The following is a 27,802-nucleotide window of genomic DNA, read 5'->3' as shown; positions in this document are numbered from 1 at the left end:
GATGCGACTCGACTATTTTCCATGAAGTTCACGGTGATATTTAAAGTGCTGATCATTTTTAATATGTTTGTGGCGATTCGTGCATCATTACGACATTAAATGATTGAACGTGTGGTCCAGAAATTGCTGTAAAGGCAAATTTAAAATCCGGGTCCCACCCACAGAACTTAATGTACTTTGGCGACTGGTTGATTAAAATGTTCACGTACAAGAGGAGAGCGTAAGGTGTGAGGGTGTTTCCATGCACCCTTTTACACATTTTATTGGAAAATGCTCAAAGTTGTAACAGACTTTCGAGGCGGAGTTTTGTGGATTTTGGCTATCTTTATTCTTTTCTTCGCCTACGGTAAGTAAGATCTCGTTTATTTATTAGTGGTTGCGAGCAATTTTATCGAATGTTTGTCTTGAGGCTGCATTTTTGAGAATCAAGCTGATAAATATGCGATACCACCCTAGTGTGTGGGTTGTGTTTATGCCCAATTACTTCTCGAATATGGCGTGCGAATCGGTTGTTGCGAAATACGTAATATCTATATAAAACTAACGAAACTATCAGTGGCGGAACTAATTTGAATAGAACTTTTTTTATATTGAACTCTCTTTGTATAAAAATTAAATATTTACTGACCAGGGTAATTAATATCTTCGAGAAAACTGTTTTGGGCTATTTAAGAGGAATACGAAACAATTATTAATAACAAATTTGGCAGGGCCTCCTAAGGTTTCTAGAAATATCGTACATTGAACTGTTTGTGTATTAAATTTATTATTTATATTATGTTATATTACTATTTATATTATAAGGAGTTTAATTAATGGACATATATTTTTATGGGTCGCAGGATCCTGTGAGGCAATAATATATTGTATATAAGATTATTATATATACTCTAACATATTATATTATAATATAAAAATTATAATTAACAATTGTTTCGTATTCCTGCTAATTAGCTCACAACATTTACGGATTTATCGACAGTATTAATTAAACTTTTTAATAATTCCTAGCTATCCTTTTTGTTTAATCAAAAGGTATTTTTATGGTTTGCAAGATCTTGCCAGGCAATAATTATTACATAATTACCATAATTATTACATAATTGCAATAATTATTACATATAATATAGTATATTATATAATATATATATTTCGATACGTTGGCAAACTGAAGTCTGGGTATTATTGCCTGCAAGATCATAAAACCCATAAAACATCTTTTTATTAAACAAACAAGATAGTTAGGAAATTTTTATAAATATTGTTTTTATAAATATAGTACAGGCAATAGGTGTAAATTTTATATTAATCTTGTGTCACGAGAAAGACATTTTTCTGTGTTATAGTATATAATTTAAAAAATAAAAACCATAAGCAAACCTTGATATTGACCACACCATTTTCTTGCCCTTGTCGGTACTAATTAGATTATGGGTTAGCAAAACGCTTGCCCAAATCATTCTTTAAGTTGTGGTTTAGGTGTTATTAATAAACTTACATTCACAGGTTTAGATATATATAATAGTACATTATGTAACAAGTTTGACTAATACTATTTAGAAATGTTCTGGATCATCCTTTTGGCTTCTTCAGAGCTTAACTAAAACTGAACAGCAACAGAACAAAATGAAATACTTTCAAATAAGCTCTAAAGTTAGATTCATCAACACCCGATGCAGGAGGAATCCGGAAGATTTGTAAATAGTATTAGTCAATTTGAAACATAATGTACTAAATATCTGAATTGGCTCGTGACCCTGGTAAATGAACCTAACGTCTTAAAGAGGTAGTTTCTACATTTTAGAGTAGGGGGCAGGAAAATATTTTTATAATGCTTCTCAAGCAGATGCGAGTTTCTTTTTATGAATTCAATTCATTGCATTCATAAATTCAGTTGTCCGTATTCTAATAAATGAATATGAATGAACTAATTTCAACTTAATTAGTTTACGAGATTTCATAGACAACGTACTAAAACAGAAATAACCCAATAACGCTTAGCGATAGCACGCGCTGTGCTGACGTTGTAACCTTGCGCCCTAGTATCGATTTTCCAAGTTATGCTCTGCCTTGAATGAACGGCTCCATTCATGAAGATGGTTTGGATCCGGACAAACGCAGTTATCTCAGGTTATTCGTTCATGCAAAAAAAAAACAATTCAATTGACATTTTTTCCACAGTTCTTTTCCATCGTAACTGTTTTTTCTGGAATTTAATACTTAAGTTTGAAACGTCATTTATTTATAGGTAACAAATCTATGATTCTTATCAAAAATAACCAAAATTACGTAGATTGACTACAATAAACCTCTCATCGTTATCTGGAAAATTTTAAATTACATTCGTGACATTCTTGTCACGGATGTAATTTGTCACTTGTCACTTTATTCTGACTTGTCTCGTTTAACAATCCAGAACTAACTTGGATGTTATTTTTCTGGATTGCATATATTTCATTGCCGCTTCTTTGTCTTCTTTATTTACTTTGCACAATGTTCTAGGGCTGCGGAACACTTATACATTGGAAAGAAAATTTAATTTTTGTCCTGCTTCTCCTGGCTCAGCAATGATTGGATGTTGTGTTATACATAAGCAACCCTAGGAATGGATGTGCCCTTATCTCCCTGTAAGAATGTCATTTTCTTGATATATCCACCAATTATTAGTGACTGGCCTTGTATCTAGATCTGTATTAGTGGGATATTCAGTAGCACCTACAGCGCTACAGTGGGCTTTGTGCTCATAGCAGTCTTATCGCCTCAACCTGTATGGTTGTTGTCCACCAAACAACGGCTCCATACGTTATTATGGGTTTTATTACTGTGCTGGTTTTACTTACTAAATGTCATTTTTGGCATTAGGCACCAGTTCATTTCACACATTCGTCTGCACCTTCCTAGTACAATTGATGCCCTAATTGTGATTTTTTGGGCATGCCGTCGTTGACAAGTAAGCTTTTGGTGACTCCTAAATACTTTGCTTCCTTGCAAAATGGTAGCTTTACTGTATATACTACCGGCGGTTTCAGTCCTGTCAGAATTCGCCAGATAGTGAATGAAACATATCATTTTCTTCGGGTTAACAATTACTATCCTAGGTAGTAAAAGCCCCTGCCGACCGTTTTTGCAGTAAGTCGTCAATCAATATAGCCCATACCAAAGGAGAGGGCATTCCTTCCCCACTGCTGTATTTATGGAGGTCTGCATAATATCGTGTAATGTGTTGCTCCTAGTTTTTATAGAGTAAAAAATATATATTTTACAAACGACATTAGTTAGCCAACTCTAGCACCTTTGCGGTAGATACTCAAGCGAATACAAAAAAAATTTCCTGTATTAGTGTACCATACGAGAGAACGAATTTGGAAAATAATTTTGCCTTGCTGACGTTTCATTAAACATGCTGCTGACTTTTCAGCGATCATCTCTTTCCGGATCCGTAAAAGAGATGGTTAGTTCTCAAGACTCCCGCCCAAAATTCTTCTGCTCTCCGGTCTTTAAAAAATTCACAAAACAACTATACCGTTTGGACCTATTGTTAGCTCTAACACCATGTCTAGCCTATATTTTGAAACCGTTGACGGGAAAAAATACCATTGTTGTGCTTAATTGTAGCCCACTAATTCAAGAATTAAAAAATATGTTTGTATGATATTTTTATTTCCGAAATATTAGGCATCGTTTCAGAGATCTCATAATTTGAAAACCTGCCTGCTGCCCTTCTAAATTTAATCAAAAACTATTAATCTGGAATATAATTTACACGTAACGTACACGTTAATCGGTTGTCGTCGCGAAAATTCTTACTGAGCATTTTGAAGAACCTAAACTGTGGAAAAGATATATAGATTATGTTTTCGTTATCTGGAAACACGGCGACAAATCTCCGCAATCCTTTCTAAATTACGTAAACTTAAAAAAAATAAAAATATTCCGTGATTAATTCCTTCCGCATCTCTGAACGAGGAATTAAGACATCTCATTTGAGTTCTTTTCTCGAACGATTGCCGTTATCAGGACTCATACTTTCGATCAAAAAATACACTACACCAGCACCACTTAAATAAAACAGCTTGGTAAATGACCCTACATTAGTAGCTGTAGTTCAAATTATCACCGAAGAAATATCAAAAATTCTGAAATAATATAATATCAAAACAAGCTTCTCTACTTATCAACAAATCTCCCAATATCTACGATCGGATAAAGATAACATTCCTGTAGTGTTTACAGTATATCGTGCATCCATGGCAAAGAATACATCAGAGAAACATGTCGAAAAATATGAACCAGATTAACAGAACACCATAGATCTGTGAGACTTCGACCAAAAACGCAATATCAGCAGTTTCTGAACATCATCATAAAACAGGGCACCAGATTTTACTCAATAACACCAAAATACCTGGATCTAGCGCTCTCTTCTATTATGCAAAAATTGGAGAGTGTAGGAAAATTATCAAACATCCCGTGAAGCAGACAAGAGTCAATACCCGACGCAACAGCATGTGGAAATTTCTTTGAAAAAGTGACAAATATGTCCCACTTTTAATTTATTGGAAAGAAAATAGTAAAGATTAACTAACTTTTACACTATAATATAATAATATTACTTTACTAATATTAATTATATTTATTTAATTGTACTAATTGCAATTAGTTTTTCTCTAAAAAATTGTTTCTTTAATTAAGTGGCAACTCTTTTATCATAAATATTTATATGCACTGTTCGATACCACTACAATTCTAAGACCAAAATAAAATTTTGCATTTATATGGATGTAATTTCTAGTGAAATGTTCGCCAGAATACCAGGCAAACTCGACGTCTGCAGTTCATCCAGGAGCGGCACGTCAAATGTTCGGATCTGGATCGCTTCGTCCAGCAGGAGCGAAAACGGTACTGGCCACTGGCCACAAACGTTTCGGCGTGAAGACGACTCTGAGACCCTATTTCCAATCGCACGTACCAATTTTACCGATTCCGATAGTATATCCACCATGGCCGATTTATCCAGGAGAACAACTTCCGTTTTTTATCGATCTACAGAGGCAGAAAATCGACAACTCCAAAGGCGAGGCTAGAAAAAAATATTCTGGTAAGAACGCATTGTTTTAGTGCGTAAAATTGTTGCCTTTTACTAACAATTATTTAATTTATCCTACCTGATATTTTCTCTTTGGTGGAAAAAAATACCAGTTGAAATCGACCACAAACGAGCCACTCACTACAATTCCAGTGGCAGAGCTACAGGAAATATTTATAATAATTAAAAATTTTATCCAAGATCGGAAAATAAATATTTAATTCGTCGTCGGTCGTAATAATAAAAATATAATTAAAAATTTATTATTTACTTACAACCTTATATACATTACGTCGATTATTTATATTTGTGCGACCCGGCTTCTCTTTTCAACTGACTGACGAGCTAGCGCGGTGTTGCGTACGCCCGAGTTCCGGAACGCAGAGTTGCACTCAATACTCCCATTCGTCTCGCTTGTCACAATAGATCGACATAGATCATTTTTTTGGCTTGATATATCTATCCCGTAACTCAATAATTCAATTTTGAACCCAATTTTCTTTATGATATGTATTTTTTTATGTTATTATTTATTAAAGTACAAAACAGTGAAAAGTAATTAGGTTACTGGTAAAGCTCACAATACATATAATAAAAGATGCGGTATTCATGAGATAAAGCTAGGTTAACAATTGTTTAGTGCACCTCGAGAGCGCATTGTTTGGATTGCCTAGTGGACTGTATATCAATTTATTTATTTATTTTTTGAGTGACTTACTTTTGTAGAGTGGCAGTTATTAAAACGAAATCATTATATAAGAGTGATACTGTTATTATAAAATTGTAAGGGACTTACCCGTGCCGCTATGGTAGGGAGCCGTGGCCCCAGAATGAGATCTTAGTCCAATTATGGTTAAATTAGTTTCACTCCCGAAAACCGGTACGTACTTTTCATTTTTTTTGCCAAAATTTAATTTTTGTGCGTTTAACTCAAAAACGCGCTGTTTGATGATCTTCGCCCTTTACTCGTTTACCGCATCACTCATTCGATTAAAAATAACGAATTATTTAGATAGAAAATGCAGTAATGCGACAAAACCGATAGGAGACTGTTAGTAAGGGAAGAACTAAATTAAAGAAAGCAAGACATATTTTATTTACAAAGAAAGTTCATGAAACATGAAGCAGAAAATAATTTTCCTAAAAAGAGAACAAAAAAAATTCTAAATCAATTAACAATAATAACAATACCAAAAATTAATTTTACTATAAATCAACGGTTAAGAAAAGAAGAAGGAGAGGAGTCAATTTACCTTGAGTCGACAGACTTAATAGAACTTCAGGACACCCTATCCTAGAAACTGGCATGTTTCCTGAAGAACTAAATACAGTAAAAATAACACCAGTATACAAAAAAAACTCGCCAAAGGGCCTTAGGAATTATAAACCAGTAGGAATTATAAACCAGTTTCTGTCCTAAATACATTTTCAAAAATAACAGAAAAAATAATTTAAAAAAAGATAGTAAAATTTATAGGTTTGACCCACATCAATATGATTTCCACAAAAACAGCAGTACCTTTTGGAGCCTCAGCAGGCCTGCTAGAGCACATATCAGGAGAACTTAACAAAAATAAATATGTCTTAACAATATTTATCGATTTGCGAAAAGCATTCGCAACAGTGAACATTGATATAATGATTCATAAATTACAAAAAATGGGCTTCAGAGGTGTTGCACGAAGACGCCAAAGACCGCAAACACTACACGATATATGATATATGATCGTCAAACAAAACTGTGATATTAATTTGTTCCTGAACAATGTTAAACTGAAAGAAGTACAAAATTTTAAACACTTACGGCTAATCTTAACAAATAAACTTGAGGGAGACACACGTATGAACCAAATCATAAAAAAATTGCTCTTATCTATGGTGCAACAAAACGGTGTACCGACAGTTCATCTCATATAAGGTACTTAATTCCATGTTGAGGAAGTCTTCCCACTTATCTGCAAGATAAATTACAGAGAACTCAAAACATAGCAGTAAAAACCATATTTAAGATAAACCATCTCACTTCAATAGAAATAGTGTCCAAAACAACAAAAACATAAAAAAATTGTAACTGTTAAACAAGCATAATATATATGTTTCATAAAGAATAAATTGTTAAACAGTAACTTAGTGAAACAAATGCATAGTCAAAATAAACGTAGTGAAAGTGACTTTAAAAATAATTTTTCAAAAACTCTTAAAGTAAAAAGATCACCAATAATTTCACCAGCATTCAGACAAATAACTCTACACCAAAAGTGATTGGTGAAGCAAAAACAAGAGAGCAATATTGTCAAAAATTAAAAGTATATTTGCAGTGACTACACTTTCTACTTAAACTTAAAAACACTTACATAAAATACCAAGCTTATTATACAATTGTTTTATTTTGATTGTAATCTAAGGTTCCGATACTAGTTTGTAACACTCTTTTGTTTTTGGATAAATAAATAAATAAAAATCAATAAATACGAAAAAGGTTTAAATCACAACCGAACAAGAATAAATACTCGCTATACATTGAGCTGCAACATATTTTTTCTACATTTTACTCTAAATTAACGAAATATGCACCGATCAGGCATATGTCACTTCAAGACACCAGCCTCGTTAAACACTATACCGTGCCAATACAAGGAATTTACGGTACTTGATTGTAATTTTTCGGTATATCTTAACTAGCAATGGAATTTTGACGTTTGTCCTATCTGACGGTCAGGTCACACGTCATTCAGTCTTTCAGTTTCAGTTTTAGTGTTTAGCACAAACTAATAGTCGTACAAATATGAAACTTGCTCCATAATATACTATTATTCCTTCCGTTTTGTTTTCTTCAACTTCAATACCGTGGCAATACAATAATATTTTATTAATGACCCAGTAAAATGCAATTGCATTTATGTGCAATTTACAAAACAGTATAACGTCTTATTTTCATTGAATTTGGTGTTGGCTTGTGGGGTTTTTCACATAAACTCTCACATCGCTACTTAAATAAAAAATCTACTTTGCAGTTTATGATCTCCAAACGATAATAGTTAATGTTTTGTTCTAAAATAAAAGAAGTTTCTTTCTAAAAGGTGGTTTTTAAATTCTTGGTACTAATTGGCACACCTTTAGGAAAAAGCTAGAGAGTTTGACTAAATTATCGTTGTTAATTACATGTAAATCGTTTCCGATTTGCGTTGTTAAATTACAAACAAATTTATAGGTACAAACAAATAATTTCACATTTGATTCCACTCTATTAAATTAAATGCACCTGCCATGGAATCAACGAGTTGTAAATTTTCAACTCAACAATTTTCAATTCACCCACCACTCGTTTTATCGCTTTATCTGCAAAACATTTCAAATACGTCGAAATTCTGACCTTTGTCATTGCATAAAAGCTCCGATATTCCGAATTCGCTAAATAACTCCGGCTGGATTTCAGAGAATTTCTGTTGTATTGACTACGCTTTCAATTACTGGAAAATCAAGTTCAATGAATAAATTCTTTCTATGTTTACAACTGGCTAATCTTTTGTGTATTTATTTAGTGCCAAGCGAGTTCGTTAATGATTTCGTGTCCTTTGTTATTTATTTCTCCTGACTCTACTTTAGTACTAAAAAACCAAATTTCGCTCAAAGTAAAAATACAAATTTCATTCTGACTTCGTCACACATGTCTGGGTGATGTATTTATTGGAAAATTGGGGTTTAACTAAAATGTAATCTTTGGTTGATTTCGAAAATAAATAATAAATTTTTCTTCACTTCTAAGCGGATTTAACGAACCATCGCAGAACATAAGAGTTTATGCTATTTTTGGCTCTAATTTCTAGAAGTTCTGTACTAAATTGTGCACCTTGACATTTTCACTAGAAGATTAGACTTAAAAACCAAGTATGTCTACAGGGTAGGTAAAAAATACCGGAACTCCAATATAAACTAAATATGTCCTGAAAAAGCTGGAACGATAACATTCAATACCTGAGGGTTTTTGAACATGCAGAATTAAAAAAAATATTTATAATTCTGCTAACGTTTCACTTCTAAAATTTCCTATGTTGAAAAACCTCCAAAATTCGGACAACTTTGCTGGATTAGTGGAAAAGCGGTGTTGCCGTGTTTCAGTAATTTACCTAAATAAAATTTTGAAATAATGAGACTTTACTAAATTCGACATGCGCAAGTCATTGCAACAAAAATAAATAGGACATTTCATTTAAAATAACAAAATTATGTCGTGTAACGCAAAAGTGGTAAATCTGGCAACATTGCTGGTAGCATTTTTGAATTCTGATCATTCAACAACTCCCAGGTATATTAGTTGTGAATTTCAATAATAATGTGTCAATAAATTATTCCGCATTTTTTATAGGAAAATCCGATCCTCGCCGGCCGTATGTTTTTCCGTTCGACCTCATTCCACCCGGAAAATCTGATGAGCGTTCAGAGAAACAATGTAAAGAACGATGCGAGAAGAACTTTTTCCAGTGTTATAAGACCTGCACCTGTATAAGATACGAGAACAGGTAAATAATCTCTTTTGTTATTTGCAACGCCAGTTAACTCTGTGTCCGATTTTTATTTCTCCAGATGCGACGGCCACATGGATTGTGACGATAACGAAGATGAATTGGCTTGCGAGAATCATATTGTCAAATGTAACACAACAATTGATTTTATCCTTTGCCCGAGGACCAAACGTTGCATTTCGAGGAAGTGGCTTTGTGACGGCGATGACGATTGCGGCGATTTCTCGGACGAAACTCGTTGTGGTACGCAAAAGAATTTTGGTGACAATTAAAATATGAATCATAGAATTTCATCTCATTTTAACATAATATTTTTTTATTTTCGCTTGAAGCCTTTTCGTAAATATATAGTTGCATACACTCTATTTTTATAAATAATTTTAAATGTTTCATTTTCAATTCTAATATATTTCATTTTTTAATTACTAGGTAGTAGGCTTTGGGGTTAAATCTAAATAATTTAGCAGAAGTGTTAAATATATTAAAAGAATGAACGATTTATTCAGGTGATTTTCAAAACGATCTATATTTTCTTAAGTGAGACTGTAAAAAGCATTCCAAAATTATAAATATTGGGAACCGGAGGCCACAAAACGTACTCAGCTAATCAAAACTTAACAAGTTGGCCAAGTTTAGTATTTACTTTAATATTTATAAACCCATAATGAATTAAATTAAATAATTTGCTTATTTTCATTCGCGGGTTTCTTAAAATAAAAAAAGTACAAAGTTTGAGGCTACATCAAATTTTATATGACTTGTGTTACTACTTTATCATCTGCCGTTTTAGGAAAAAATAATATTTCTTTGAAACCTCTATAAAAATAAAGTTGATTGATAGATCTAACAGCATTATGCATTTCTGAAAATGTTTTGTATATATAGTTTATGTAATGTTCTTTCTTCTTAGATCTTCGAAACTTTTAATATGTCGTTCGACCCACACTATATATTTTTAGGGTTTGCATCAAATTGCTCAAAGGATCAGTTTCAATGCGACAATGGTCTCTGCATTCCCAAAAGCTGGATTTGTGATAATGACAACGATTGTAGAGACTTTTCGGATGAAATGAACTGCACCAAAATCGGGTATGTTTTTATTCTCATAAATTCAGAGCTTATTTTAAATTTATAAATTTAATAATTTTTAAATCTTTAAAAACAGCTGTTGAACGGCCACTATGTGCATATTTCAGATAAAAGTTTTAGTCCATTTTTGCTATTTTGCACTTGTTAAAAAATAAAACGGTAATTGATAACGTAACAGTCGTAGCAAAGTTGTTTTACAGGTGATTTTAAGAAGAAAAGTTCAAATAGTATCTTAGTAATTAGTAAGAATATATTTTTGAGTTTTAAATAACAAAATTATGATAATAATAATAATTAAACTAATTTCACTTAATTATAATAAAGCGAAGTTCACTATTTTGTCACTCAAGAATAATGTTTTATTGTAATTGCTAGAAAAAATTAATATAAAAATATGAACAATATAACCATACTATACAAACCATAAAATACAAATTTAACATACAGAAAATAGATAATACAACATAATTTTTAATATTTAATCCTTTCAACTATCTACTGTTTTAAATAAAGTTAGTAGAAATGATTCCATTAAAAATGAACTGTCATTTAAAACTTTTCTTGATAAATATTTGCCATGGACAATAAATAAACGATAATCTGGATATTTGAAGTTTCTTTCAAGCATTACGTCGGCAATTTTGTTGCCTTTTTAGCAGGTAGGTCATTATTTCAAATCATGCTAAAAAAATATATTTTAAAAAGATGTGAATTCGTTTAAGTTATTACTAATTTAAAAGTACTTTGTCATTTTCTTAAGATCTTAAGAATTTTTAAATTTACAACCACGGAGGAACGGAGAGACGGACCTACCGAATGATAAATTCCAAATTTTAATAGAGCGATGGACTACATATAATCGGCATTTTAGATGTACCCCTGATGAGTTTGAATGTGGAGACACAACTTGCATCTCATTGAGCTGGAAATGTGACAGACACATCGACTGTACAGACGGATCTGATGAAAGAGATTGTGGTATGTGATAGTTCTTTATTAAATAAAAGCCCCCAATAATCAAAGAAAAAAGTTTCTAATTTTCAGCATTTAACTTTAAAAAAATCAGTGGAAAAACGTTAACACATAATTTTATTAATTTTCCATTTTCAGATATTGTTCCGCCACATTGTAACGACAACGAGTTCCAGTGCAACAATCACAAATGCATAAAATTCGAGTTCAAATGTGACGGTGACGACGATTGTGATGATTGGAGTGATGAAGATGATTGTCCGAAGGTCATCGGTGAATGCGTGTCAGATGAGTTTAAGTAAGTACCTCTTTTTCTTTGGTAAACGACGACTGGTAAAGCATATTTCTTGTATTTTGTTTGTGTTTGTTTGATTTGTTGAATTTGTCGGAATTTCAGCCCCTAAGTATGTTAATGTTTATATTAGACTCAGAACGTTTTTATTCACTTAATTTCTGTTTTGTTTTTAAGAAACACATTTTATTTATTAAATATTTTATTACGAATTCAGATTAAAAAAGAGGAACATAGATGAGCCCACTAAGAAATTCACTGATAACTCTTTTAAAATACGGTTTAAAATAACCAGTTTTTTTTATAATCTTATCTTATTTAAAATAAAAAGTTAAGGTAACTTTGTAGGAAGTTGTATATTCCGAATTTTTATATTTTTCGAAATATGGATAGTTGGAAACATGCATTTAATTTTGTTAATTTTAATTTCGCCAACTTGTATTTGAAATTATCCTCCGTTTTTTTACAAGAAAAGCGTTTAAAATTGGAAAAGACTTGCAGGCACTCCTGACCAAATGTCATTTCTGACAGAAAATATTAAATAACTCAAAAATGTTGGTGTAGAATTTAGCATTTTGACGTCACTCCTTGAAAGTATTCAAAGATCTTCCTAAACATTGTGTTAACTAAAGTCTGCATAGCATACTATTAGGATTTTTAATTTAAAACAAGCATAAAACATTAGCCTTAGTATATTAGCCAAATTTTACATTTTTTCTGGTTGCCGGAGGGACATTTTGTATTTAACGTATGTGATGGCCAATAGTCCTTTATCAATTCAAGACAATAATTCGTAATATTCCACATTATGTGTTGTTTCAATTTTGCCTAGAAATTCATTGTAAATATCATCCTCTTAGGTGTAAAAGCGGTAAGTGTATTCCCAGGAGGTTCGTATGTGATAATCAAAAGGACTGTGACGATAATGAGGACGAAGTGAACTGTGATTACTCTAAGAATAAGACTTGTTCTTCCGATGAATTTACGTGCCCCGGTGGAGACTGTATATTGGTAAGACATCCCTCCGTCAAGGATTGCGAGTGATATTCGATTTTCAGAAAACTTGGGTGTGCGACGGTTTGGATGACTGTCCGAAAGGTGAAGACGAGCAAAATTGCGAAATAGTTTGCGACGAATCAAAATTCCCCTGTACCGGACCAGGTAGAAACGATACTTCAACTAGTTTTTGTATCGGCCTGAAACACCGTTGCGATGGTATACCTGACTGTCCCAAAGGAGAAGACGAAAGGAATTGCTCGAAAACGCGCGATTGCGAAAGAAATACGAAATGTAAACAGCTATGTATCACAACGGCCAATGGTCAGAAAAGCTGTTCATGTTTGAACGGATACCGTTTGGCTCAAGATGGCTACAGGTAAGTGGCCTATTGCATTGCATTGCATTCAAACATCAGAAAGCCAAACAGGCAAACACTTAAAGTAAAACCTATTTGTGCAGTAGATAAAAACGAATTTTAACTCCCTGGAGGTTCGAAATGAGGTCGATTCCTTTACGAGCATTGAAATTGTAATAATACATTTACTGAAGAATGCAAAAATTAAAAATGTTTGTTCATTTCTCAGGTGCAATAAAATTTAAATTAAATTTTTCACTCATCAATGACCTGCTCTATGAGCATGCATTGCATATTGCATGACATCAGATTAATTAAATTAATTGGCTGTAATAATATAGATAGGTTTTTCGATTTGGATTTAATATTTAATACTACCTAAATGTTTGTTAGAAATATTTAGTGAAGGGGAAGAGATTTCTCTACTAATTTCGTAAATACCAAAGATATTATATCTCTCATATCTTTAATAATATATAGTCTGGACTAAGTAAATAAAAAACTATATTATATATAAAAATAGATCAACATCTTACATATCAATATCTTAACATAAAAGTAAGTAAGAACAATATTTTTATTTCAACGTTCAATGAAGTTCGAAATGTTTTAAGAAATGTAGTTATAACGTTTTGCTTAATTATTGTTTGACCAGAGGCCTAATTCACAAACAAATCCTTTATTATTATTAATAACCATTTGGAAAGTATACGAGATTGTTGTTGTTTAAATTCAGAGAAAATATTTTATTTTACCATCAACAAAGGACGTGGCGGAAATGTTATCGGTGACAGGTTCAGGATGCCAATTAAAGGGAACGCAAATAATTGTGGCTACAAGATCAATAGCATCAGTCTTCAAAAAAACTGTAAATTCAATTCCTCTGTGATATAAACTCAACGATGGGATGTGTTCTGTTCTTGGTGTCAGGTGTGGGGTGGTTATCGTAATGATTTCTAGATTGTGTTACGAAAAATGGCAATCTTGACTTGTTGCGATATAAAAGGCACGCACAGGATCAAGTCTTCAGCGAACACTAAAAAAAAACTATAAATTCAATCTGTACTGCAGGTAGACAATGATGCGACTTGCAATACTACAAAATCGTGACTGTTAGAGTATAATGACTTTTCAAAATGTCGTGACAAATGAAATTGCTTTTATTTCCAAAAATATTGTTTCTGCCTTGTACGCTTTCTGGTGTCTTTCAATGTGTGTATCCATCTTTCATTTGGCACTAAACAATTTTACCTTAGCTGTGACGATATCGATGAGTGTCTGTATGCCACGGATCCGGTTTGTTCTCAAACCTGCAATAACACGATTGGAAGTTTTAAGTGTGGTTGTATGACGGGATACATTTTAAGACCGGACCTCAGAACCTGCAAAGCCGTGGGAGCACCTCCAACACTCTTGTTCGCCAACAGGATCGATATCAGACAGGTAACAGCTAAAGTCTTGGTGTAGAGTCAGATGCGACCAGGTATTTGATTTACAGATGAGCTTAAGCAACACGAAATATACGCAAATTCTTAAAGGTCTCCATAATGCCATTTCTCTAGATTATCATTATAAAAAAAGGTTAATATTCTGGTCGGACGTATCCATGGACAGGATTAAGCGGGCTTTCATTAACGGTACCCAAATTGAAAGTAAGTGTCACACAACAAGAATATTTTATTTGTTTTTAAACTTTTCATGCGCTTGGTTTATTTTTTCCAATATTTTATTCTTGAGTTTTTATTTATTATCTATTTTTATTACATTATTTTAATTATATAGTTCTCTTGCTTCCATTTTGGGATAGGTGGTTCAAATTTTCTAATTCATATGAGGTACTAGCAGGACATTAAAAGTCCTTTGTAAAAAAAACTTATACACTATTATTTTTTGAGAAAATTCAATATTATACTTAGACCAGAAATATAGTGCTTTTACAACCCATCCCGTGATCAACTTTGCCTACTGTTTATCTACTGCCTAGCAGACTCTTACCCGTAACCATTCCAGGATCGCCATAGGAAAATTATTACGTTCTATTTCATTACATTTGTACATGGTATCCTTATTAATATACAAAATATTAAATACAATAATAATAAAGTATCGTCACTATCGCTACTGTCGTCACCTAGGTCAATGATTAACTCCGCCACTAATCTTCCTCAAAAATATTTTCTTCTTTTATTACTCGTTTTTCACAGTTAGACCAGCTTTGTGCTAATATTTTAGCTACCTCTTGGCGAAACGTTTATGGTACTACCACTCAATTTTGGTGCAGTGTTATTTCTTCTTATATGTGCTTTCAGCTCGAACCAAATCATCTCAATAGACTTAAATATACAATGCTAGGGGGTAATCTCAAGACTTCACATCCGTTTTGTTGTGCTATCGAATCGATTTTGTAGTTTTCATTAAAATGTTTTATTTTTAATAATTCCATAAGTTTTTTTTTTTTTCGTGTAGCTCCCTTCACAATATAAACCACTTTCGTACAGAAATTCTTCAATTTCTTCCTTATTTGAAGAAGCATTTGGATTTTTTCTAATTTTGGCTGAATGATAAGATTATACGCATTATCCAAAACATTAAGAGTATTTGGCGATTCGAAAATAATCATCATCAAATTATAATCAAATTTAAAACGCTCGATTTATGTTTAAAATACACATTTCTAGTTTCTACAAATATTAGTTACGGTCCATCTCAGGCAAGCCCTACTTAATGCAGAATAAACATCTGTTGGTATGGTTTAATCACGGTCCTGCAAGGTTTGCGGTTACTTAAAACGTCAAAGCAATAAATGCACTATATTTTTGGTCGCATTGTAAGAAATTAAAATAATCGATTCTCTATGGCAAAATTTTTTAAATATTCAAAGCCTTCAAAAGTCATAATTTATTCAATTTAAAATTGTTTGGTTCCCATCTCCCATTATGCACTATTTTCAGCTGTTGTCAGTTCGGGACTTGAGTCACCCGGAGGCATAGCATTAGACTGGATTCACGATCTACTTTTTTGGACGGATTCGGGAACCAAGAGGGTGGAAGTGTCTAATTTGGACGGTACCCAACGAGCGATAATAGCAGCCAGCGAACTGGATAAACCTAGAGCCATAGTAGTGCATCCGGGAAAGGCGTTGGTCTTCTGGACTGATTGGGGGCCAAATCCAAAAATTGAAAGGGCCGAAATGGACGGTTCTAACAGAAAGAGTCTGATAACGGAGTCGGTGTTTTGGCCGAACGGATTGACCATCGACTTTACAAGCAATCAAATTTATTGGGCGGACGCGAAGCATAACGTCATAGAAACTGCCGAGCTGGACGGGAGTAAAAGGAAGAAAGTGATTACGAAAGGACTCCCTCATCCGTTCGCTATAACAATATTTGAGGACGCCATTTTCTGGACCGACTGGCATACGAAATCCATTTGCAGCGCCAATAAGATTACTGGAGCGGGATTTAGAACTCTGCATTCTCACTTGCATTTTCCCATGGATATTCATAGTTATCACCCTCAAAGGCAGCCATCGTTCAGGAATCGATGCGGCAGCGACAACGGCGGATGCGCGCACATATGTCTACCGAATAAGAGATCCTACACCTGCGTTTGCAAACTCGGCCAGAAATTAAAGAGTGACAAGAAATCTTGTCAGAAACCGGAAAGGTTTTTGTTGTTTGCTAGAAAGAAAGATCTAAGGATTAAGCATCTGGACGGTATTGGATTTTTTATAACTATTTGGTTTCATTATAGAAAGAATCGTCAGTTAATGTGACTAACTTCATATCTTCTCTCCTACATTTTAACCCTTTTAACCCGAAATTAATCAATTAGGACCGTTAACATAGCTGCATCGAGAACCAGTCAAAACTGATCCCTAAATCCGATATTTTGTCAAGTTAAACCGATTTCTTTTTCTTCATGTTGATTCTGTATATCATTTTCCTTATCAACTTCAAACGAACTGTTATACGTAAAACGGTAATACATAACATAAATGGATTTAAAAAGATCTTCATCTCTAGGTACCCTGATCAAATTTTCAGGGTTCTCTGGACAGGTTAGGAAATTGAAAACTCTGAAATACAAATTGTAAGACACATGTTTTCAACGAATTTCTAACTTCAGACCCCATTCCGGAAGCTCAAATTTTAAATATCTTCTATAAGGTGTTTAGAAGATTACAGTTTTGTCAATCCTGACCTTTTTTGAATAACCAACGACGTCACCAACACAATCTGAAGACACGAAATTCGTAGAAAACTAACTATTTAACCATTTTGATACTTTCGGAAAATTATGCGTATGTGATTGAAAATATGTCTAAAATCGGATTCCTTATCTGCGCTTTAGTTTCGAAGTAAGGCAGGAAGTTATTCACAATGGTAAAAGAAAACTTTATCCGTCGACTTGAAATTATATTAGCTGAAACTACCTAATAACAAACGGCTTCTCACTTGTTTCCAATCCTTTATCTCTTTCGATATTATCTTTTTAGCAGTTATTCATTTTATCATCGTCCTGGAGTTTCTAATATCTGTATTTTCTAAAATAATAACTGAATGATAAGCAATTTTATCATTTAAACTTTTTTATTTAGTAGTTTTCAGTGCCGAATCTCATAAATCTTTTAAAATCGTTCTTAGCCTTAGTAAGATCTATTAAAATATGCATACAAAATATGGGCAACTGTAAGTTTGAATTTAACACTAATCATTATAAACTACGAGCGAATTATTTATTTGTAAAAAAATACAATTTTGTGATTCACAGACTGGAACAAAGATCAATACCAAATGGTTATACCCATCGAGGGCGTTAAAGCGGCAACTGCAGTAGCATGGGATTCGAAAAACAACTTTATTTACTTCAGTGACGTGGCCACGTCCACCATCAATAGGGCGTTTTGGAATGGCAGCCACCATCAGGTTATAGTCCGTACTAATTTAGGTAACAAAATTAATTTGTTTGCGGTGATTGGTCAATTATTGTTGAATTCCAGCGACCCCGTCCGGGCTGGCAGTGGACTGGGTCACCAACAAACTATACTGGACAGATGAATCGACCAGCAGAATTGAAATTGCCAATTCGAACGGTGAAATGCGGTCATTGCTAATATGGGAGAACTTGGACAAACCCAAGGACATAACCGTCGATCCCCAAAGTAAATTTGTCTTAGCGGAATTTCAAGATGATTACTGGTTGTTTTTCTCTATATTATAGGTGGTCTTATGTTTTGGTCGGATTGGGGCGAGAAAAAACGAATCGAGAGGGCCAATATGGATGGCAGCGGTCGCATGATTATAATCCAGAAAAACTTGTCATTCCCGAACGGTTTAACTGTCGATCATCAAGCCGGGAAACTTTATTGGACGGATGGTGCCTTGCGAATCATCGCTTCCGCCAATTTCGATGGTTCCGCGCGACAAATCATTTTAGGTAAGATGTGCCAGATTGGATGGACCAATAAAAATTGGACTAAATATTATGAACGAATACGGATATGGTTAATAACTAAATGTGCTACTTTTGAAGAGCACATTCATTACTTTTGTTATAATTATTCGCAGGCCATATAACTTATAACGACAGTAACCAAGACCAAGAATTCAGCAATATGGAAGAAAAGTACAAATATATAAATACATGCAGACACTCTGCGGCAGTGGAAGCGCTAGGCTATCAAAAGAAGAGCGTCAAACAACAAAAACAACAAAATCCGGTGGTATGACGAGATCGAATCTGAAATAGAAGAAAATCGGAAAAAATAAAACAAATATTTAACGAAATTTAAAAAATGTAAATGACAAACAGAGATTCAAAGATACACAAGCGAAAGTACGAAGTTAGATATGCGAAAAAAGGAATAATCAATGGGAAAGGACATGAGCCAAACTCAATACATACAAGTACGAAAAGTTGGAGAGACGTACTCTCATTAATATTACCCAAGAGTGGAACTAATACTTTGAAATGATGCTCACTGAAGATAGCCCACAATTTAAACATGACCAAAGCGTAGACTCAGATATAGTCATACAAGGATCCCCAATAAAAATAAGTCACGGAGGTCAAGAAAGCATGAAAAACACTAAAAAATGGCAGAGCCCTAAGACCAGGAAATATCCCGTTAGAATTTATAAAATGCGGAAGTGAAAAATTGTATTATGCATTGAGACATTTATTTCAATGATGCGGTAACACATTGGAAGTAGCCGAAGAATGGAAAGAGAGACAAGAGTAACAATTATCGAGGAATAACGGTTAGTAGAATATATTGAAAAATACAGAAAAATAGAATAGAAAGGAATATGCTAATATGGAGGCCGAAGAACAAACAGGCTTTCAGGAAAATCCACAATTATTTGTTGATTTAAAAAGCGTATAACAGCGTACCCCTAGTAAAACTGTGGGAGACTTTACAACAAACCAATATAAACTCAGAAATAATAAATCCTTATATCAAGGAACAAGACCTAGTGTTAAAACAAGTTATGGTTTAACAACAGGAGTAACGGTTGCCAAAGGCCTTAAACATGTTTCAAATTTATTTGGCAGCGAAAGTGCAAGAATATGGGATTACCAGTGGATGACGAGTATACAGTTTACAGTCTATCGTTCGCGGATGATCAAGTTATCGTTGCACAAGATATGGATGACTTCGACTACATGGCCCGCAAACTGATGAAGAATATGACGAGAGGGGTTTGGAACCCAACATCGACACGACCGAATACATGTGCATACCATTAAACACTGCATCTAGGAATGAAAATCGAGAAAGGGGGACTCTGGGCGAAGCAATAGCAGAGAGAAACGTCCAAGGCAGAAGAATAATTTGCATACGAAACAATATAGTATGGGACAAAAATATAAATGTAAATACCAAAAGAGAAACAATTCAATCGTTGAAATCATCATAACATATAGTTCTGAAGTATGGCATTTGAAAGAAAAAACACAGAAAACTACTAGAGAAGAGCGACCGGAAAATCTAGAAGAGACAGAATATCAAACGACACAATAAAACAAAGGATGTCACAATATCCAATCCCAAAAAAATGTTAGATTGGAGATTTAGAATCGGAAGACGTAGAACGTTGTAACCCGATATATATCACTCGTTCTGTGGCCTGTCAAGTCTTACATATACCGAGTAACATAAAAATAGAACAATAAATATAAAAACATATATATATATATATATATATATATATATATATATATATATATATATATATATATATATATATATATATTAAATTATTATCAAATCCTAATTAATAATTACAAGTTGCAATCTCGAATTGGTAAAAGGTTTGTTGAAATCTAATCATTCTGCTAATGCAATAGGAACTTGCTGTTCGTAGAAGAGATTGAATAGATATAGGTGGGACTCGTAAAGTACTCAACACTATACCTGGTATATACTGGGTGTCCGGTAAATGCCCTTATAATTCTTTTCATGTGGAGATATGCGTCCCTAAACAACGCCGCTAATGTAAAATTTGTATGTTGTAACTTTTCAAATTCCAAGTTTTACTTTTGGTTATACAAGATTAAACAAAAGTTTTCTTACACTTTTTTTTCGATAATTAAAAATGCAACACCAACCGCAATTCCTAAGCATGTATACTTTTTCTATTATTTAAAAAAAAAATGAAATACAGGTTTTTAAAAATTATTTGTTCGTCCACACCTGGTAAACTAAACAAGCGACTGGCTATCATATTACATTAATTTATTAAATTTTGTCAAGTACTTTAAAAGTTCTTCAACCAAAAGCAATTTCAAGCGTCATCCTTTAAACGTCGGTGTAGGGAAAAATTTTAGTTATGTTACGTTATTTTTTCGTGTTCCATCTAAATGTATAGTAGCAATAATAATGATTTATTGTGTGACAGATTCATACAATTATTGACAAGACAATTGAGCAAACATTGATTGAAATCATACGTAAAACAAAAGAAAGATATAGGATTTAAGAACATACATCTGGATTAGCTAAAGGCAGGTTAAGACGTTTCTGTAAAAAACCATGCACCATAGTTAATTTAATTTTAATTTTAATCCACAATAAAAGTTATGGTTTCGGCACTCGGTGGTTGTCAACTTTTCGTAATATTAATAAGATGATAACCGCTTTTGGTAAATGTCCTTAGTGTCAGCTAACTACCTTAGCTGCACAACAACCAGTTAATGGGAGAAATAACTCTAGTAATTAAGAAAACTCTTAAACTAAGAAGCAAAACCATCTCTCACTTCTTTACTACTTTACTAATTAATGCTCTTACTCTTGCAGTTGGTATGTTAGATTAATTTAATATTTGTTGGTATTCCTGCCTCTATTAGGCTTTAAAAAACGTTTTCAAATAAGATCGCTGATCAGTTGATCGCAATTGAAAATTGAAAATAATTTTTATAAATTTCTCTGGTAATTGATAATTTATAAATTATATATATATATATATATATATATATATATATATATATATATATATATATATATATATATATATATATATATATATATATTATGATAACCAAGACAGAACTATACTCTGTGCCATATAAACTTAAACATGCAATATATGCTTAGCTATATTTATAATATTTTGTGGGTTGGTTGCCTGCTAATATTTTTGTTCCAGACGTGTCTTTAATTTCACAAAAAAAAAATCTGTTTTTATATTTATTGTGATAGTCATTTACATTAAATGCAAAAAAAAAACATTAAAGCTACAATAGGTATATTCGCAGATATATTTACAGTTTTACGGACTATATTTTTGTAATGGTGTACGTGGAAACTTGTGTTTTAATCATCCTTGTCGTTGCTATTTAGAAGGGAGTACCATACCATATCCATTCGGCCTGGACGTGTTTGGTGACGACATGTTTTGGACCGACTGGGAATCAAAGACGATAGAAAAGGCCGATAAAGTGACCGGTGGAAATCGTACAGTATTAGTCCGAAACCTGAACGATTTGATGGGTATTACGGTATTCCATAGATCTAGGAAATCCGTGAGGACACCATGTACTGTTAATAACGGCGGTTGTTCCCATCTGTGTCTATTAAAGTCTAAAGGATACACCTGCGCTTGTCCGACTGGAATCAAATTGGGGGTACGTAAATAACTCATCGAAAATACAAGATAAAAAATTATAAAATTTTTGACTCGTAAATCGAAATGCATAATATAATAATTACCCAATTATGGAGTAGACAAAATTTTGTTGAATGTCTAGTCGTTGCTTAATCAGATGGCAGTGGTGGTAGTACAGTATATATTTGAAAATGTTATCCAAAACCGTATACTAATGCTGTAACGATTGTTGCTAGGACGACCACAAATCCTGCGCAAGCGGACCGATAAACTATATTTTGTTGGCGCACCGGATGGATATTCGACAGATCTCTTTAGATGTTCCGTACATGGTGGATGTCGTCCTTCCATTTAAGCATCTTAAACTCGCAACATCTGTAGACGTCGACAGGAAAACCGGTGAAATCTATTGGACGGATACTTCCGCGGATTGCATACAAAGGGCCACTCCGGATGGCAAAAATGTCCAAGTTGTCATATCTAACGAGATAGAAGCGCCAGATGGCATTGTTGTCGATTCTACAGGAAGAAAAGTAATTTTGTGTTATCTTTTGAGTACCATGGCACTCACGATACTGATTATCATTCGTTTTACAGATTTACTGGACCGACGGCGAAAGAAACAGCATAGAAGTTGCAGAACTAGACGGTAAAAACAGAAAATTATTATTCCACCGAGACCTAGACAACCCTAGAGCGATAACCCTACACTACCATCACGGCTTGATGTTTTGGTCAGATTGGGGCAAACAGGCCAAAATTGAAGTGGCCCACATGGACGGTACCAACCGAACAACGCTAATAAGTGCCGATTTGGCTTGGCCCAATGGACTGGCAATAGATCGACCAAACGGTCGTTTGTATTGGAACGACGGGAAGCTCAACGTCATAGAGTCTAGCGATCTCAACGGCAAAGATAGGCGAACCGTCATGAAAGGTATTCCACATCCTTACGGGCTAGTGGTGGTTGGAAATCATATTTACTGGACCGATTGGAAGACGCAGGCGCTACATCGTGCGGATAAGTACACTGGAAACGATAATATCGTTGTTAAAGGGAAGCTCGAAGGTCTGATGGACGTCCGGTCAGTTCAAAGTGACAATATTGCCGAAAACGCTTGCGGAACTGATAACGGCGGCTGCAGTCACCTTTGCCTACGCAATCCTCATTCCTATACCTGCGCATGTCCTACAGGTAGGTCCAACGAAAGAGGGTTACTCCAATAACGTTACATCCGAAGGAAAATGTATATTTTGCGCGCATACAAACGCATTTACTCCAGTTGCTAATATATTGAATTATTTTTTTCGTCAAATGTGTCAAAATATCTTGACTTTACCACGTCAGTTTCGTTACCCACCTATCCCAGCAACTTCGAACATTTCTGGGATTTTACCGCACGGGTTTGAGTACAATCGGATGTTTTCGTTGATATTTTCCACGCCTTGAATTTCGACGTTTGTCAATTCTGACGGTGATGTCAGTGAATGTATTCTTGTTTTTTTGCGAAAGTGTACCCAGTGTAAGTACTGTACGCTACGGTCGTCGAAAAAGTATAGTATGCAACACGATCGGTAAACTTTTAAGTTACTCATTTATTAAACACTCGTGAATCATGCCGTTTATGGTTTATAATGGATCCGTGGTACAGTGACGCTTTCCGCACATTAAACCTTGAACTAACCTAGACAGTGATTTAAAATGTAATGATAAATGATTTTGTTTATAACTGTTTGTCCAATAAAGCGTACGTAAATAAAAAACGAACTTTACGAGATTTTGGTCTTTCAATTGCACATCTTTTATGTATCAATAAACTGACATTTCTAAAGTATTTTCAAATTATACTATTATTGCATATCTCTGTCTCCGAAAGGTAAGTTTTACTTTCAACACCTGCATATATGAAATACATCAAATTCAGTAATAAACTATTTTCTACTCCCTTCTCTAAAACACCCAATTATACACCGATGGAGTGTGCAGACAGTGTCATTTTACCGCGTCAGTTGCGTTTCCCACGGATCCTAGCCATTTCGGACATTTCCGGGATATTACCGCACGGGTTTGGGGGCAATCGGATGTTTTTGGAGATATTACACGGATTTTAGCTTTTATCGAAATTAATGCAAATTAATAGTATATTATGCAACAAGTGTGGTAAGGGGAATTTGAGTCACGAATTTATTTGGGACGAATAGAGCAAGTGTTTAATAAACGAGTGACTTAAAAAGTTTAGCAAACGTGTTGTATTCTACATTTGTACGACCGTTAGTTTTCGGTACATTTTTGCACAACACTGATATGACCGTCAGGATTGACAAACGTCAAAATTCAAGCCGTGCGGTAAAATCTCCGAAAACATTCGATTGCTCCAAAACCCGTGCGGTAATATCCCGGAAATGTCCGAAGTGGCTCGAATTCGTGGGAAACCAAACTGACGTGGTAAAGTGGTGCTTCCCGCACGCTAGATCAGTGCGTAATTAGGTATTTTAGAGACGGGAGTAGAAAAAAATCTTTTCGAAAGATGTTCTGTAATTTAAAGCTGCATTTTATTAGAATACTAAATTATAAATACAAAAGGTACTAATACATGGTACTAAGTTAAAAGAAAAAGCCATATTACCTATTGGAGCACTGTCGGAAGCAGCTACTGAAGCCAAAAATAAGGAATATAAATTATTTCGACTAAATCATACTCAAAAAATATCTCGTGCAGTTCAGATCCCTTAATAACAGAATTAAGAAGACTGTCGCCAAAAAATATAAGTAGTTTGCTGAATGCAGTTCTATTTTTGTTAGATAAATATTATAAATATTATTAAATTTTAATTATTTATTGTTGAAATCTCGCTTTTAAATATCCAGTTACTTTAGCTAATTTAAAATTAAAAATAAATTTTTCTATAATGTAATTCGATTTTTTTTGTTGAATTTGTGTGGTGTTGTTTGTTTATTATAGAGAACTGTGGCATAGAACACGTGTTTCTTCCCCTCCGTGTTACCAATCAATCCTTGTTTAAAACCACTTTCGTCCCCTCCTAATTAAATTAAAATTAAAAAGTGATTATGCATTCGTAATTTTTACTGGGGTCGTTGCTTATTCTATTTGCAATTTTTTTTCCTTCTGTGAATCTAATCCGGTTTGCTTTGGATGTACGTTATACCATTGGGATTGGTCCAACAACCTCATTGGATTGCTCATATACAATGTTGTATTGTGATTTTAGGTCTGGCGATATCGAAAACCAACGAGAAACAGTGCGAACCGATTCCGAGCACATTCCTCCTCTTAGCCACGAGATATTCCTTAAGTCAGATCAGTTTGGACACCCTCGATGCGTGGGACGTAACCTTGCCGATCGTAGACGAAATGAGCAACGTAATTGACATCGACTATCATTGGGACAAAAAACTATTATTTTACACTGACATAGAACGGAACGTGATCCAGAGCGTGTCCATGTTGAACATGTCGGACGTAAAGACCGTAGCAAGGAATAATCTATCTGCACCCGATGGCCTGGCGGTAGACTGGATAGCGAATAACATATACTGGACGAATACGGGCAACAAAATAATAGAAGTGGCACGTTTGGACGGGTCCAGCAGAAAAACGGTTATTAAAGATTACCTACACGATCCGCGATCGATAGTGATCCATCCAAAACGGGGTTACCTCTATTGGACCGACTGGTTTATTCCCAAGATCGAACGGTCCCATTTGGATGGGTCTTCTCGTAGACGTTTGGTTGATAGCGACCTAAGTTTTCCAATAGGACTCGTTCTAGACTTTGTGGGTAGGCGATTGTACTGGATCGACGCGAGATTGAATGCGGAGAAAATCGAAACGACCGACTTCCACGGTAAAAATAGGATCGCACTGCCTGTCCAGACTACTCATCCGTTTTCGCTAACCCAGGTAACAACCATATAACTCATAACATCCTTGAATCGCCTCTGAATCTATACTAAAAATTTGAATGAAAAAAATCATTAAAAGTCATCATTTTTGGTATTTAAAAAATAATAGTGACTTTTTATAAATAAAGTTTCCTATTTCAAATAGTAGTAGATTTCGCAATATTCACAATAAACCGTTTTTCAGTTGCAAAAATGCTAAGTGGCAACATGCAAACATGGCAGAAAAAAGTCCATCGAACACAATGGCTCCTATTATTTACTGCCGTTTCAAAATGTTTTGTAAAATCCATGTCTCATAATTAAGTGGTTAACACATTTTTTTTTAAACTTATGTTATATATCTAAAAATGCAACAAATTTAATGAAATAAATGTCGATATTTTCTGAAAGATATTCAGAAGGACAAAAACCTACAAGAAACCATATTTTAAACGAATAATAAGCAAATATTTTTTATGAAAACTTCGAATTATAAACGTTCTTTTTAATTTGTTGTTGTTACTTTTAGTATTTTCTCCATTATTTAGTATTATTTTAGAAAAACGTTTTATAGACTTCAGATTATTTTTTTTTGTATTAGATAAAAATAAAAAATAAATATGTTATATAGCTGAAATCTGTCAAAAATGTATTCCAAACCTTCAAAAAAGCAAAACAGTGACGTTTCTGTGGCGCTCGATTGTCACAGCATTTTTAAAATCAAAAAAGGTTTTGTTGCTAATATTTCGAAATTGACAAGTTTTTTTTAAATAGACAACCTTATACAGTCACTGGAATATGTCAATTTGAAAAAAAAAGAATTATAAATTTTTTCATTAAAATTTGTTCTATTTTTTTTTGTCACACTGTATTTATTTATTTCCAAACCATTAACACGGACTGCTAGCTTAGATCCCTTTCTATAAGGAAATCAATCCCGAATACACAAGAAACGCTTTCAGGCAGAGAAATTGATAGATATATTTAAACCGCAGGCGTACAAATAATATGTAACTCCTATAACATATACAAAAGCAACATAACTAACAACTAACAATCACAAGAAACTTTTCGTTCTCAATTTTTTTTTTCAAACTTTTTTATTGGCCCTTTTTAAGTGCATTTGCTCAACGGTGATGTCAATACTTGATAAGTCTGTTCTATATGTATATTTGATATGCAAAATTCGAACAAAAAAATTGTACAGAATATTCCTCAAAGTTCAATTTGTCCTAATTATTTAAGTCTGACAGAAAAGCCTTGAACATTTTTTTTGTTGCGTATTTGTGTTTAGTTAAAAATCTACTGATTTAACACAATTCGAAAACTTTCTTGGTTCGTGTAACAAAGAACACCCTGTATAGTTTTTGATTCTTATTAATTCTGCCATGTCAGATAAAAATATTTGCGATTATGCCAAATTAAAAATCGAGAGTATTAGAAACAGGCGGTAGGATCTGGATCAAATTTAA

The 27,802-nt window shown here is 33.8% G+C and overlaps 1 protein-coding gene across 1 annotated transcript in view; it reads left to right on the top strand.

The window, feature by feature from the left end:
* LOC132705368 (low-density lipoprotein receptor-related protein 4-like) overlaps positions 1-27,802 on the top strand; it is a 30,432-nt gene continuing 2,630 nt past the window's right edge. Inside the window, exons 1-19 of the mRNA XM_060675922.1 lie at positions 1-346; positions 4,793-5,098; positions 9,453-9,606; positions 9,671-9,852; positions 10,569-10,698; positions 11,570-11,676; positions 11,809-11,968; positions 12,823-12,973; positions 13,021-13,337; positions 14,573-14,759; positions 14,815-14,968; positions 16,268-17,032; positions 18,090-18,266; positions 18,319-18,480; positions 18,540-18,755; positions 22,162-22,445; positions 22,663-22,959; positions 23,024-23,621; positions 25,658-26,349. Coding sequence (XP_060531905.1) covers positions 271-346; positions 4,793-5,098; positions 9,453-9,606; positions 9,671-9,852; positions 10,569-10,698; positions 11,570-11,676; positions 11,809-11,968; positions 12,823-12,973; positions 13,021-13,337; positions 14,573-14,759; positions 14,815-14,968; positions 16,268-17,032; positions 18,090-18,266; positions 18,319-18,480; positions 18,540-18,755; positions 22,162-22,445; positions 22,663-22,959; positions 23,024-23,621; positions 25,658-26,349 — 5,115 coding nt within the window. The 5' untranslated portion in view covers positions 1-270. The remainder of the gene's footprint in view (positions 347-4,792; positions 5,099-9,452; positions 9,607-9,670; positions 9,853-10,568; positions 10,699-11,569; positions 11,677-11,808; positions 11,969-12,822; positions 12,974-13,020; positions 13,338-14,572; positions 14,760-14,814; positions 14,969-16,267; positions 17,033-18,089; positions 18,267-18,318; positions 18,481-18,539; positions 18,756-22,161; positions 22,446-22,662; positions 22,960-23,023; positions 23,622-25,657; positions 26,350-27,802) is intronic.

The sequence above is a fragment of the Cylas formicarius genome, unplaced genomic scaffold (genome assembly GCF_029955315.1).
Source record: "Cylas formicarius isolate icCylForm1 unplaced genomic scaffold, icCylForm1.1 PGA_scaffold_7__23_contigs__length_41026272, whole genome shotgun sequence".
NCBI lineage: Eukaryota > Metazoa > Arthropoda > Insecta > Coleoptera > Brentidae > Cylas > Cylas formicarius.
Note: the sequence above shows the minus strand (reverse complement) of the source record. Positions and strands in the feature narration are given on the sequence as shown.